Genomic DNA, 14,536 nt, shown 5'->3' with positions numbered 1-14,536 from the left:
CTAGACCTGAATGAATATATACAAAGCTTCTTAATCTCTGAGAACAGAGAAAGGGGCAGATGCAATAAGATGTAATTTGATTCTCGTGCGCAATCGTACCAGCTCGCTTCCTAGTTCGCCTGCTTATTCTATCGAGGATTGCACTTAGATTTCCGATATTGCGGCACGGCGACGTGTTCAGAACCCTACTGCTTGGCGAAAATGTTGAACTACGTCGCTACTGAGTATTTAGTAGGAGCCAGTGATTCTGGCTATCTATAGGTATAAAGATCAAGCGCTGCTTGAATTATCTGGAAGATTAAGTGTCCCGAGGCCGAGCACCGTCTGCTAAAATGCCCGCAGTTTATCTGCCAACCTTGTGCCCGGTATAGAATCTGATCGGCAGGAGCTCCTTCAATTTGCTCGGTTCTGGTCTAAATAGTACCAGCTACTGATGGAGCGAGTAACGTGTAGGTTATATTTACCGCGAGGTTTTAAGGGGTCATGACTATGTTTTTTGAGCTAGATCCGAGTCAGGTCTCGGTTGCTGCAGGATCGCTTTTTCTGGTTTCTGTCTTATGACTACTACATGTATTTCATCTCGCCTGAGCTTGAAACTTGGCGTGAAGAGTGGATTTTCATATTGACCATTTCTTTGAAGCAGAATTTGTGGAGAATGGCACGGCTCACGTGCACAGGAATTTAGATAATATATACTAGTTAGTTCTAAGTTAGTGTCAACATTTGGCCCATTAGCCATGAACGCCAGGTAGAGAACATGCTAAAAGAGAAGATAGGGCACGCTAGGAGTGGATGCTAGCTGAGAAAGCCTAATTATATCTCATTCTCGTGTGGGGAGAGGATTATCGCGTGAAGTTAACCTGAGCCAAGATCTGTTCCAAGGCCTGCGTGGCTTGCTCAGGTCTTTCTGTCGTTCTCCAAGCGATGAAACCATCCGGACGAACCAGCACTGCTCCAGACTCCTCAACACTAAAAGCAGTCCGGAAGAAATCAAGATCCCGAATAGTGACATGCTGCAACTGGATCTGCGACTTTTGGTTGTATTCCGCAACGGCTTCCTCCCAGGTCTCTTGTGCAGCCAGGATCGACCATCCCTTTCCATCCACAACTTCCCCGATAGCAATCTTCTCACCGGCCTCGGTCTCCAACCAAATATGCGGCACTCGAGTGCCAGGCAGACCAGCCCATTCTTCCGGCCGCTTAGCCATAATAGCTTCCTCTCCTTCTCCCTGCAAGCCCCCGATAATGCCCTTCGATACATAAACCTGCCCGAACTCCATAGCCTGATCATTCAAGACCTCCTTCCCAGCTTTGCCAGCCAGGTTTAGTCCTGATTGTGTCTGATCAGCCGCGACTTGAACCTTGTAGTCTTTTCGGCAGAATATTTGATCATGCCTCAACCACGCGACCGGCATTCTTTCGCTCTCATAAGTATCCAACAACCTCTCCCCAGCCTGTCCCCTAAGTACCATATCAAGCTTCCATGCCAGATTGTCCACATCCCCGATCCCGGTATTAGCCCCGTACCCACCACGATTCGGTGGGAGGGTATGCGCCGCATCCCCCGCAAGAAACATTCTTTTCCCGGCACGGAACCTGTCGGCCACCAGCCCGGCTAAATCCCAGCGTCCGGTCGCGATGATCTCCACTGGGATATCAGTCCTTCCAAGGACCTGGGTAATCGCATTCAACAGCTCGATTTCTGACCGGTCAACGTCGTCGTAGAACATCAACACCCATCGTCCGTCCGTATAAGTCGTCAAAAATGCCTTGAGGGAGTCTTGTTCGATTTGGAATTGTTTGGCTTCACAAGTCGCGAGGAGATCCGACAAAGTCTGAGAGCGGAAAAGTACGCTTCGCATGGTCTGAATCAGACCGCGACCGTGTCGAGGGATGTTGTGGATGGATCGAATCAGACTCCTACTGCCATCGGCGGCGATGAGGTAGCTTCCTCGGATAGTGGCCGTCGCTTGGCCTTCCTCGTTGGAGTTCGCCCTGATGGTCACTTCGACTCCAGAAGGCGTCTCTGTAGCGGAAAGGGCGGTATAGCCGCGACGAATGTCGGCTCCCCGTGCAATGGCCGTGGATTCAAGGATGCGCTCGAGAGTGTCTTGCGGGATTGCAGCACCGGGAAAGGGGCTGTATTCTCTTTTTGGGTGTCTTGAAGCGATCGGTGCCGTGTTTTCTTCAGAGGCACTGCTGTTGTCCTTGTCGGATTTGGCCGGGTCGTTCCATGTGGTTTGCTCGTGCCACTTCCCGAAAACGGTATGGACATGGGCACGGAGGAGTTTGAAGTCTGCGGGAGCTTGAGGGATTTGATGAGCAATTCCGAGGGATTGATAGATTTCCATTGTTCGGGATGTAAATCCAAGGGCACGTGGATGGGGACAAATTTGCTCATGGCGTTCGAGGGTGATGGTGGGAATGCCTCTGGTGGCTAGGGATAGGGCTGCTGAAAGACCGACTAGACTGGCTCCCACTATGATGACTGGAGGCGTAGCGCTCAAAGCCTTGGTTCGGAGCGACATTTTGCGTATCAGCCAGGATGATATATGACCAAAAAAATTGCAATGGTAGGTAAATGCATGTGAAAGGCAAACGGGTAAACTGGCTAGGTTCTTATATACAAGTAAGGTCGGCATCTCGGGCCCGAAAGCAAAGCGGGCGGCCCGAGTGACCCCAAAATACCTAGAGAAGCCTAATCCTCGAACTATCGACTGTTCTCTTACTAGTCGTGGTGCCATTCCCACCATTGAACTCGTGACTAAAAGTTTAGGGGTCGCTACAAAGGGTCTCTTATTCTAAATTTCTCCGTCCAGTTTGTCTTTTGCCTATTTGCAAGCGCCTAGAGCAAAGAGCAAACACTGGTTCCGAAGATTGTGTTTGGCCGATGTTTGCCGCATGCGTCAAGAAGTTCAGTCAGGTCGGAGCGTCACCGTAGCCGTGTGTGGGAAAGAGTTGATGCGACTCATGGGAGAGAGCGGAATGCCCTTGGAGCATTCCTGCCAACATTGCCCGAATAGGATTATTCATATCGATTGCTCTAGTAGTCGTCATCGCGGAAGTTAGTCTCGTCCCATCATTCTAAATCCCGAAGGGAACGGCAAGACGGCTTGTGCGGAAGTATGGGGGAGGCAGTTCGGGACCGAATATGCTTGATCGGGGCCGAGAGGATGATCTTTTCCGTCAGATAACCCTTGACTGGCTTAGTTGGCGGAGTCGCTTGCGCATCTCGGGACCGAGATCTCTGGATCCGGGAACGGATGATAAGAACCTTCCCGGTGACGATCAGCGAGCGTCTTGATCATGCTCAGCTGAGGAGGGCTCATTCTTGTGTGTGTTGTTAGCAACGGAAACTGATGGAGCGTGAAGAAGGAATAGGTTCAGACGATCTCCAAGAAACCGAGAAACTAACTACGTGGGCGACCAGGGCGGCGAGCTGCCCAGCTAAAAAGAGGAGGCCAGGATTTCATTACACCCGCCCCCCCCCCCCTCTCCCCTGAGTTCGCCGCAGAAGCCGAAACGGGCAGCTATAAAGCTATTTAGTATACTCCGGTTGACCCTGGTGATTTTGTTAGTACGGTAGGAAGGTGCAGGGACTTGAATCCTTTAGGCGGTGTGTCTTCCACCACGCACCGCCTTCCCTATCAAGCTACGTATTGAATTTATACAGCCGTGAGCGCGTAATATTCAATATATATATTTCTTGTTGTTGCAAAGATGCCTTCCACACCAGAGCCTACTTCTCCTAAAACGCTGATTTCTAAACGCGCAGCGAGCAAACCCGAGATTCATTAGAGTACTTAGGTAGTAGGCACCTAGGCTCTAGGCTTGCTTATAGTATGCTTTAAACATCCTAGGCCTTAGTCGTCATGTTTTACTTAGGGCTAGCCGGAAGATCCATTACCTAGTAGTATAATTGGCGGGAACTGCAGGGAGCAGCCAGTACCCATGGCCTGGACTTACAAGACATTCATCAATCTCGAGTTTCGGATATCCCTCCTATAATCTGGCAGATAGAAACAAGAGATGGGATTTTGCGATTGGATGCTGCCCCCGCTAGCCCTTTCACCAACAAACCAGTGAGCCTATAAACATAAGTCCACGACAACAATGCTAACTGGAAGTGATGCATGCATGCCTACTAACCAAGGCACTAAATAGAGCTGCGTCTGCCCTTGGGGCTACTTATTTCCTGGCTAGTAAGCCTTGCCTCGCGACCGGGTAAAGACCGCGCCGACATCTTTAACTCATGCTTTAATTTCGCGACCTTGTTCTCCACGGATATCTCCGCCTCTATTCCCTGGTCCTCGATTTTATGCATATGCTGCTGCGCTTGCTCTCTGATCTCCTCCAGATGCCGTTGGGCTTGTTCTTCCATTTCCTTCATGCAGTCGTTGGCTGTAATACGAACCTCGGCGTTACCGTCCTCGACCTGGTCGCGAAACTCGGTCTCGTGAAGGTGGCATTCATCCAGGAACTGATCCCGGCACTCGCTTACAGCACTATCGATGATCGCATCGAGGATGTGTGGTTCGATGAAAAACTTCATCTTCTCCTCGACAATGCGTTCGAGGCGGCGTTCCATGGATTCCATCCGGGCAGAAGGAAATTTCTCGAAGTCAGACAGCAGATGATCCTCGGGGTCTCCAGGTGGAGCCTGTAGGCATCGATATGCTAATCGAATCAATAGTTTGCGGATCAGGTCAGCGGAAGCACCACTGAGCATATGTTCAAGACGTGCAAGTGTGTCACGCTCTGTACGGCTTGGAGAGGAACGGCGTGTGAACTCGGTGGGACGAATTGAGGCCGGTGACGGGGGGAGAGTACTCGGCGTATTGACTTCGGTGGGACAGCAGGGCGGTTCCGGGGAGGTAAAGAGTGGTCTCTTTCGTCTGTCATCCTCGGATGATGGCATTAACGAGTAGTCTATATACAATCAACAACGCTGTTGTACAAGGTTTAAAGTACAAAGGACTACAAGATGATAGAATACCTCGGGCCCGTTTCCCGCCTACATGCGCTGACTTGGGTTCCTCATTATATGGGGGTGGATCCACTTGCTTGACCTGCTCGGGCGCAGGCTCCTCATAATCTGGCGGTCGCTCAAGCGACACATTCAGGTCCTTCCAAACTATCTCCACCAGACCTTGGCGAGAGTTATCGAAAGATACTGCCCTAAGGCTTCTTGTCTCAAGGCCACGGACCAAGGTCTTCAAGATCCCGAGTTCACCACCCACGAATTGTCGCGCGGCAAAGTGGATACGTAGAGATGTGAATTCACAAACCCTTGCAAAAGCAGCGAAGTTCCAGTCTCCATGAGCCGCAGGGAGTAGAGATGACATCTCAGACGAGCAAAGAACCGTCCCCTCCGCAGGCGCCCGTACAAGTTCCAGTGTCAGTGTTGAGACGTCTCGAACGTTTTTTACTCTTGTCGGAAGCTTCGAAGCAAAATAATCCGAACAGAGTGTTTCGTCGCTCGCCGAGATTAAGCTACATGTCTTGACTGACTCGGGAGGGATTCTCAATATCAGCGTATCTTCTTCGCCGCTCGGACGATTCGATAGATTTGCCTTGATACTGAGAGAAATGCATCCTTGGTTAGTAATTCTATCATACGCAAGACGAAAACCAGCAACAGAGGGATTCTCGCGAGTAGATGAAGAGACCAGGACGGCCTTCACACGTGTGGCCCACGGCGGATTTGTCGATGATGAGTCGGTCATGGTGCTGCCGTTGCAAGATAAATCACTTTGAAGACGAAAACCCTCGAAGAATCGAGTTTGCCCTTTCCCACCCAGGCTTTGGAAAGCAAGTGAGCAGCCCTGACTCGAAATACGTGCATGAAATCAACAACGAAAATGAGACACATAAAGGGAGTAAAAGCTTCTTGCGGCCTGGTCACGAGAACGTGCCCAATCTGAATTCAATAAATGAAATCAGAGAGTCCTATGAGAACACAGGAATGGCAGGCCTGGCGGCGAGAACAGCAAGCAGCAAATACTTCCTTTATGTGGGCTGGATGTTGTCAAGTGAGAGGATGCAGGTGAGATGGGGAGAAAAGGAAAGATGGAGAAGGGCCCGGGGGAGCTGGCGACGGAGCTTACGGAAGCGGATTTACATCTGTTCCGGCTCAGAGTTGGGACTTTATGCTTACTTCATTATCGATGCCTTGCGCACGGATCTTCCGCACCGCATCAAAATCCGGAATCGGAATCCGGCAAGCGGCCAGACCATGATCGATCATCGCCTTGATTATGGAGAAGAAGTATCCACGGCCCAACTACAATTTGGGTATTTTGATTCCACACGTTATATACTGACAATATATTTTATAGCTTAGTTATTATAATATGATTAATCAAGCCGCACGTCATCTTCGCCTCGTGAGGACGCATATTCGGTATTCTCGGCCAGCTCGCCATCATGCAGGGCCCAGAGCGAGGTGAACCAGGCAGAGGGGTGCAGCGCATTGCATCCAAAGTTAACAGGACTTACGTCGTGTTATCAGTGGCCGGTCTATCCGACAGTATGGGCAGCACTTGAGACACTGCTATCCGTGGCCGATATGCCCTGCCCCTTCCAAGCCTGTCGGAGCATGACTCTTTTCTCCTTATCCGACAGCCTCAGCTTCACCCTCTGTTGCACGGCGGCGGCCGATGAATTGTGTCTCACTTCTCGAACCGGATACGTCAGGATCTGCTACACAAAGGGATCAAAGACGAGGCTGAGGATCGTCACTAGGGCTCCCAGCGTGGCAAACGAGCGTCCCTGATCTCTGAGAAGATCAGTGAGCCCCAGGGTCCACGGCTCGCACTATCATAGACTTGAGCATCGGAGAGTGGTCTGTAGCGCCTTTTGAACGAAATCCACCGAAGCTGAGAAATACATGCGCCCACGAAGAACAGCAGTGCAGATTTGGCGCCGGTCGCCAGAATAGATACGATCGCGTTCAAGGTCAGTCCGTAGGAGAGGCTCGGTGTTTTCTGCTGATCGTAGACCAGCAGTATGCAGACGATAGCTATCAGGCAAGCAATGCTAAAGCAAACGGCCACACTTTCGTAGAACCATGAGTCAAGGGCTATGGAGCTCCAGCGAGCGGACTGCGCCACTGGTCGCTTGGTATCGAACTCTTCGGGGTGCAGCAATTCCTGTTCTTGAGAAGATGCAGACTTGTGATACTGCCGCATACACTAATGCAGGATGTCAGTGGTAAGTTGATCATGCCCGAAAGTTACATGAAAAGGCTTACTCGATAAACCGAGCTCTGTCAATCATGACAAGAAGGATTTACCCTAACTTTGTGATATGAGGCTATACACGCGGCTTGCCCACTGTGCGGCGCCGCCGCTTCAAATAACTAGATTAATAGCCCAGCAACTCGCGGAGCCACGAATCCCCTCATTTGACCGTCGACCTTGCTCTGTTTCTCACTTTTCTCTCGGATTATACCATTCTCAGTCAGCAATTCTTGCAGAACCGCACGAAAGTATTATTTCAAGCTGAAACAAAAGATATTAGATATGAAGTAATCCATCGCGATAGTTCTAAAACTTGACATCTACAGCCTGACACAATGTCCGACCATGCGTGGATGGAGAAATGTGTGGCCGGATTAGCAGCGCTCCTGTTTAGTGAGAGGCATGTCAAAATTGTGAGGAGTCTCACTATCCGATTCTGTGCTTCCCCTTTTCATGGGTTTGAATACAAAGACACAGGAGGAATACGCCTTACAGCTCTAACGCGCTGGTCTTGTATTTGCACCGACCAGAAGTATTATAAAGCAGGTATTTCATGGGAAAGTTGAAGGCCAACTGGCAGCTAGAACAGCGGTAGAATACTCCTGGAGCTCAAATCTACAGACATTTGAGGGCCATTCCGGTTGGATCTGGTCGGTGCGATGCGAACCAGCAGCATTTCAATAGTATACAATATGTAGTAGTCATAAACCTGGATCCATATCCGAACTTAAACCGCCTTAAACTCTCTCAACGAATCAGAGGATCATCATCGAATTCATGTCGCCCGCTTTTTATCAGCAGAATAACAAATAAATCCCACGTAATGATGTACACCGAAAGGGAAAGGAGAGTAAGAGATAGACCCCGAAATGAAAAGTAGAAGATAAGCCCGCGAAAATGCAAAGTTATCGATAGCCCGGTCGTTGAATCACCCCTTTCGCATCGACAGGAAGGTACGCCCCGCCGCGGCGGTCACGCTCGCTCAGAATCGCTTGGTCGGCTCGAACCCACTGCTTGAAAGGGGTGTTGGGGTCGTCCGACCAGACCGGTGCTGTCGGACGGAGATGGCGGAGGGACAGGAACCAATTCTCGTTAATCTCATCATCATCATCAGTGTCACTCTCCGACTCGGATACGGTCTCGGGCTGCGCCGGCGGTCGAGTAGTAGGCGGCGGGGACAGCGGTTCGTCGCCTAGTTCGATGCTGGCGGTCTCGTGGTGGTTCCCAATGTCCATGGAATCATCGTTTTCTTCGTCGTCCTCGGACTCGGACTCGGTGGTCGCGTTGGGATCGGCTGGGCCCGCAGTCTCGATCTCGGAATGTATTTGTGGAGATACTGGTGCCTGCTCAGTTGAGCTAGCATGGTCCTCTTTATCGTCGAAGAGCAGCAGCTCCACTTCGCTCTCCATAACAATATCTGAGTGCTCGGCCGGTTCTACTAGAGCATCTTCGGCCGAGCTGGCTGCGTGCTCCGCCAGGACAAAGGGCAGAATCTCGGTATCGCTCTCCATATCAATATCCGAGTGTGCTGCTGGACCTGGCAAAGCTTGTTCGGCAGCGCTGGCTTCATCCCCTATAAGAACAGAGTGCACCTGCTCAACATCGCTCTCCACATCAGCATCGGAGGGCGCTTCTGACTTAACTGAACGATTTTCGACGGCTCTTACTTCGACCGCAACCATGGGGTAGCGCGGCTCCTCGTCCGCGCTCTCAGTTTCAGCGTCCGAAGGCTCCGGTTGTTCTAGCAGAGGTTGCTTGGCAGATACTGTTTCATCTCCTGCAACAACAGCGCCTAGCTCAGCCAAATTTATCGCATCCGCCTTTTGAGCAGGCACATCATTGGTGCCTCCAGCAAAGGGCGCCTCTTGCACTTCCGGCTGGGCGAGCCTTACTCCATCCTCTGCAACAATAGAATGCAGGGTTCCTGCTGAGTCCATTGCTCCATTTTCTCGGTCAAATGAGTCTTGGATGCCTTGGATGACCGATTTGTCGTATTCTCCCTGTTCTTTGGAGGCCCGACTTCTGTGATCAACTGTGGGAGCGTCTTGATTAATTGGCGCATCTTGTTGTTCCGACTGGGAGTGATTTAGCTCCCCTGCTGCATGAGATAGCAGGTGCTTCGCTGAACTGGCTCTTTCGACCTCCTTGTCAATAGTGTTGTGTAAGCTTTGCCCTGTCGACCCATTATGCTGTTCTGGTTCGGGAGACCTAGCCTGGTCCTCTGCAAGAATAGCCTGTGACTGTTCTGCTAAGTCCAATGGCGCAGTTCCATGGCCATCAGGATCTTGCGTGATTAGAATCGACGACTCTTGACTTTCTACTGCCATATCGACATCTTGGCTTTCTTGGTCAGGTGTGTCGTGGGACTGAGGTTGATCCTGTTCCCCCACGGCGGGGGGCCCTGCTTGGTCCGCTGCAGCGACGGGTGGGAGGTGCTCCGCTAAGTCAATTTCTTCGGCTTCCTGGCCGACTGTGTCAGGGATGTCTTCCACAATCAACTCGTTCTGTTCTTCCAGAGTAACTTCTTTAGGTGCAATCACTGATGCCGGGTGTTCTTCTGTGTCCATTTCTTCTACCCCTTGATCGACGGCGGCGTGGGCGTCTTCAGCAGGTACCTTGGCATGCGCCTCAAGCGCTGAAGGTGCTGCGTTCGTTGCACTGATCACTTCCAGGTGTTCTTCTGGGGCCACCGGTTCCGACTTTTGGCCAACCATATTGTCAGCATCTTCCATGATCGATCCATCTGGGCTTTCCGGTTCGCCCATTGAGACATCTTGGTTGCCTTCAAGCTCGTCTATTTGGCTGATCTCCACATGCTCGAACACTGTTGTCTCCGCAGCTTGGTCCGCTACAGTCTGACCCTTAGTTTGCGATTCATGCTGAGACTGAACAGCGAGAATTGGCTCCGCTAGTATTGGCGTGACGTCGCGATCGGCCATCGATCTATCCTCGACTTGCGAAGCATGCTGCTCGGACTCAACCACAGGGACTGACTCCGCTGGTGTTGGAGTGGCGTCCCGATCGACCATCGAATTATCCTCGGCTTGCGAAGCGTGCTGCTCGGATTCAGCCACTGTCATCGGTTCTGCGGGTGTTGCAGTTGCGTCGCGAACAGCCATCGAACTTTCCTCGACTTGCGAAGCGTGCTGCTCGGACTCAGCCACGGTAGTTGGGTCAGCTGGTGTTTGAGTGGTATCTCGATCATCCATGTCATGATTCCCAGTATGCTGTTCGTGCTGCGCAGTTCCAACCGCTGAAACTTGGTTGCCTGGAGTTGGTGTCGCTGCCTCAGCTATCTCCCCACCTTCTAGGCCACTAGACTCCGAGGTATCCCCCTTCTCGAAGACGGTAATATCTTCGTGTATGGGGGCATATTCTAGGGCAGACTCGTAAGCGCTGGCCGAGCTTGTAGGTATTACGAGCCGCTCTGCTGACGCAAGGTCAGAAGACGCATCTTCCTCGGTGAGCATTTGCTCTGTATGGCGTGTCATATTCCAATCGCCTTCCTGGGCGACAGACTGGGGCTGGCGATGGGGAGTGGGCGACGACATTACAGACGATATATCCATGTCAGTGTCGGATAAGGTGGCCTGACTCCCTGGCTCGAAAGAGTGAGCATGTAGATTAGTGAAGCGGTTCACAAGGCTGCCGGTGAACGAAGTGTCTGGTCTGGATGGCGAAGCATGTACAGGAGCAGGCTCCTGGTCTTCCCTGGCTGAGTCATCCTGTGCTGCTGCAATCGCGATACCCTGCACTGTCAGGCTTCGCTTCTTGTAAACAGGTCGGGAAAACGTAGATGCAAAATAGTCCTCGTAATCCATGGACTTGGATTCTGACATCTGGGTTTGCTGTATATAGCCGGGAAACTCTTCGAGATGCTTGATAATGAAATCATCCCATAAGAACGACCGTTGCAGGTGCCCCTTGGCTCGCACAGCCTGAAGCTTGGAGCAGAGCGTGGTGAAGTGATGAAACTCGCCAGTATAATTTGGATAATTCCGACAGAACTTCCCATAAATCTGCTGAGCTTCCCAGCTATCAGCGGGATTGCGGGGGCTCTCTCGATGTAATGCGCTGGAAGCTGGTTCATGAGCTGCTTCAGGCGGCTGCGTTCGATGTCGTTTGGATGGACCACATGCCTCGTCTTCGAGCGCAGATGCAGAACGTTTCGAGATCACTCCCACGGAATGCCTGTTTGACGATCTCTGCGCCAGGACTTCGGAGCTAGCTTCTTTTTGACCACTGGTCTCGAGCGGTAGAGATGAGGGCATTGCGACTTCCATGATCTCACTCGCTTCACGCAGTCTTGGGGCACTTGAATCTAGAACCATGTCCGCGGTAGAAACGGGTGTCGGGTCCTGCGTTGACAGGTCTTGATTGCTCATCTGTGTCCCAGCAATATCTACCCGGATTTCCGCGTTAGTGCCCCTAGATTGATCATGTGGAAGACTTTGAGAGGAAGACACTTTGTTGGTGCTACTCCCAACTGAATTCAGGATGCGTGACTGAGACGACGATTTGTCTACGCTGGGTGACTGGGTACTAAAGGGCTGCGTTCCCGGGGCTTTGCTACCCAGTTCGGGTTGAGAATGGCGGAACCGTCCAAGGTTTGTCTCGGGAGTATCAACGACCTGCACCTGATCCTGTGTAGCGGGCGCAGGAAGAGACGGACCTGAGCTGGTTATCTCCCGCTCCAACTGACTTGAAAACTGCGACTGAGATAACTCGACCCCTAGTGGACAGGGCACAGAGGTATCCATCATGGAGTCATCGCTGTCGCCATCCGAGTCATCTCGTAGACTTTGGGCTCGGACTGTGATGCTTCGCCTAGCAGGATGTATACATGTTTTGGCCTGGCCAGCAATGCCCGCCGGTTTCTCAGATACCGTGCTTAGAGCACGCTGATCGGATTCTAGAATAGACTCTTCGGTGATACGATCAGCTTGCACTTTAGGTCTATCTGCCACCGGTACATTGCGCCCTAGCCTGCGCGGGCTCCCTCTTATAGGGCTACTGTCTTCAGGCAGGGCTGGACGTCGACGTATAGTCTGTTCAGGGGAGCTTTCTGACCACTGCGACGTTAAAGGTTCGCCTTCTGAGTCTGAATCGGCTCGAGGGGTAGGACTGGGAGGACCAAGTGAAGGCCGTTCTAATGGAAGCGCTTCCGGTTTTGCTTTTTCCAGTGACCTTTCGCCAGCGGCCCGGCTTCTTCGCGTCACAATAGTGTTCCACTGGGCAAGTAGACGAGGTGGTACGTGGCCTTGTGGTTTGCTTTCCCCGGGTAGAGGTGGTATCCAGCGGCGCTTATATAACCCTAGTAAATCCTTTTGGTCCTTGGGTATACGAATATCCCGTTCCTCAATCCGCGTCAAGTCCTTCCAAGGGTCTTCAAGGCAAAGTCCCAGTTTCTCTAACGGCTGCTTCTCCTTGACTACAGCCCTGTGAGGTTGTTGGATCATCTGTAGTGGGGAACTAGTTTGTTTCTCCGTGCCTTTTTGAGACAAACCTGCTAGCTGTGGCATTCGCTCCGCTTCAAATTCACTATGTGGTGGCGCAGAGTTCCTTGATACTCTGGACAGAGATACGCTGTCCTTGGCGAGAGGAGGCTGCGAAGCCAACCGAAGGAACTGGTTGCTCGATGGGCGCGGGACGGGTTGCGCGGCTGCACTCGGCACGGTAAAGGGCAAAGGCGCGTTGTCTATATTGACCCTGGAAGGCTCTGCAGTATAGTACCTGGCAGATGGTATGTTTGCCATTGCTGCAGGTACCGCAATTCCATGCTGGTGATCAGGAATCGGAGGGAGGGAAGGCACGCGACCCAGTTGATCCGATGGAATGTTAATCCCAGCCCGCTGATCTAGCATTGCAAGTAGAGTAGAGACCCTGGCACTTCTGTCCGGGTGAGGCGGATGCTGCATAGCCTGTGCCTGAGGAGCTGGATAAACCTGGGACATGAAGCCATTCTGCGAGGCAGGCAACTGGAACGGTTGATAGGTCTGCGAAGAGAAAGAATCATTGCGTCGAGGGGCAGGCGCCATAATATGCTGCAGTGATTGCTTGGCGTCTCTGGACGCATCTTGCATCAACTTATAAACCGGATGTTTCCGAAGGGTCTTCCCCTTTGGGGGGGTCTTGACCCTGGCCGAGCCCCATTCTACCTTGAAACGTTGAACATAGAGATGAACCTTCGGGGTGGCCGTGGTATACTCTAAGACCAGCTCAAAGTCCTCCAGCTGAACACGGTATCCCCGTACCTCCTCTTTGCTGAACGGATGCTGTGGGTATCTCTTCTGATAGTCCTCCAGCGCCTCTCTGGAAAAGATCGCTTCGATTTGGGCATCCGAGTCGGTTACATTGAGTTTGTGAAAGTGGCGGTCTTCCGTACACTACCGGAAGAGTTTCTTGTTAGTGCTGCGAAATTTAGAAAGTGGAAGCTGGGCTCACACTGTTCACCAGAACGCTCTTGACGACATCGGTGCGGAAGCGGAGGTTGCTCTGATCGTTCTCAAAAGGGATTTTGATCGAAGATTTATTCAAATAGGAGCCCAAGAGGCGTTCAATCGTCGAGGTTATCCATTTCGTCGGGGTATCCATCATGGAGGAGGATACTCGTCTAGTGTGCTGCTACAGCAGCGCATAGTAGTCTGGGCGGTGATACAAATCAAACAAAAGAACTGGCATTAGGTGTCTGCATACGGGAATGCTTTAGATATGCAAGTAGCGTGACAGTCACTGAGCCGTCCGAATCACTAAGGTCCACAGCAGCAGCCATTAAGCTCATATGAGATTGAAAAGTCGAGAGCAGTACGACAAACACCCCTTCTCCTAGAAACCATGCTTTTTTTTCCTTTAAGCTTGATCGCCGTGTAACGCGAGCTTTGCCGATTTGACGCGTCTGACCGCCTTCCATATGGCGCACACTTATCAGTTGAATCTTACTGTGCTCGGAGTACGTAGTGAGTACGGTACTCACCAGCCACAGCCCCTCCCGGTGCCGGTGCCACAAACCACGTCATTGGGCAGCGGCACATGTCATGGGCTTCGTCCCAATCCTTGCGGCTTTTCTGCTTGTGCCTCCTCTCTGTCTCTCTGTCGCCGAGTCTAGACAATGAATCACCGAATTATCTTCCAATTTCCTCCCGAGTCGCCTTCTCCACCTGTCCCCCCCCCGTTGTCATAGCAAAAGTCAAAACTTTGCCTTTTGTCTGCCTCTTGTCCCTCGACTGAACGCGAAACTGAATTGTCTGACTGTCTGACTGTCTGACTGTCCGACCCTCTTCCCGAGAAACCCACTC

The 14,536-nt window shown here is 51.7% G+C and overlaps 3 protein-coding genes across 3 annotated transcripts; all 3 read right to left on the bottom strand.

The window, feature by feature from the left end:
* Window positions 1–640: 640 nt before the first annotated feature.
* On the bottom strand, window positions 641–2,576 carry ASPACDRAFT_113626 (uncharacterized protein). Its single transcript, XM_020195740.1, has one exon. It carries the CDS (start codon window positions 2,526–2,528, stop codon window positions 843–845), a length of 1,686 nt encoding a protein of 561 aa, XP_020059361.1. The 5' UTR covers window positions 2,529–2,576; the 3' UTR covers window positions 641–842.
* Window positions 2,577–3,756: 1,180 nt separating this feature from the next.
* On the bottom strand, window positions 3,757–6,054 carry ASPACDRAFT_113624 (uncharacterized protein). Its single transcript, XM_020195739.1, has 2 exons — window positions 4,997–6,054; window positions 3,757–4,929 (listed from the first exon to the last, which is right to left on the bottom strand). The coding sequence occupies exons 1-2, from the start codon at window positions 5,724–5,726 to the stop codon at window positions 4,157–4,159; spliced, it is 1,503 nt and encodes a 500-aa protein (XP_020059360.1). The 5' UTR covers window positions 5,727–6,054; the 3' UTR covers window positions 3,757–4,156.
* Window positions 6,055–6,357: 303 nt separating this feature from the next.
* ASPACDRAFT_40335 (uncharacterized protein) lies at window positions 6,358–13,835 on the bottom strand (the record flags this gene model as incomplete). Its single annotated transcript, XM_020200735.1, has 5 exons — window positions 6,358–6,493; window positions 6,707–6,816; window positions 6,900–7,193; window positions 8,174–13,627; window positions 13,686–13,835. The coding sequence occupies 5 exons, from the start codon at window positions 13,833–13,835 to the stop codon at window positions 6,358–6,360; spliced, it is 6,144 nt and encodes a 2,047-aa protein (XP_020059359.1).
* Between the last annotated feature and the right edge of the window lie 701 nt (window positions 13,836–14,536).

The sequence above is a fragment of the Aspergillus aculeatus genome (assembly GCF_001890905.1).
Source record: "Aspergillus aculeatus ATCC 16872 unplaced genomic scaffold ASPACscaffold_3, whole genome shotgun sequence".
NCBI lineage: Eukaryota > Fungi > Ascomycota > Eurotiomycetes > Eurotiales > Aspergillaceae > Aspergillus > Aspergillus aculeatus.
This window is presented reverse-complemented; position numbering and strand designations above follow the sequence as displayed.

Bases quoted from the DNA above. Each gene is read 5' to 3' on its own strand.
- ASPACDRAFT_113626 (XM_020195740.1), bottom strand. From the start codon at position 2,528: ATGTCGCTCCGAACCAAGGCTTTGAGCGCTACGCCTCCAGTCATCATA.
- ASPACDRAFT_113624 (XM_020195739.1), bottom strand. From the start codon at position 5,726: ATGACCGACTCATCATCGACAAATCCGCCGTGGGCCACACGTGTGAAG. The intron at 4,930-4,996 runs GTATTCTATCAT...GATTGTATATAG, and splicing joins AGGCGGGAAACGGGCCCGAG to ACTACTCGTTAATGCCATCA.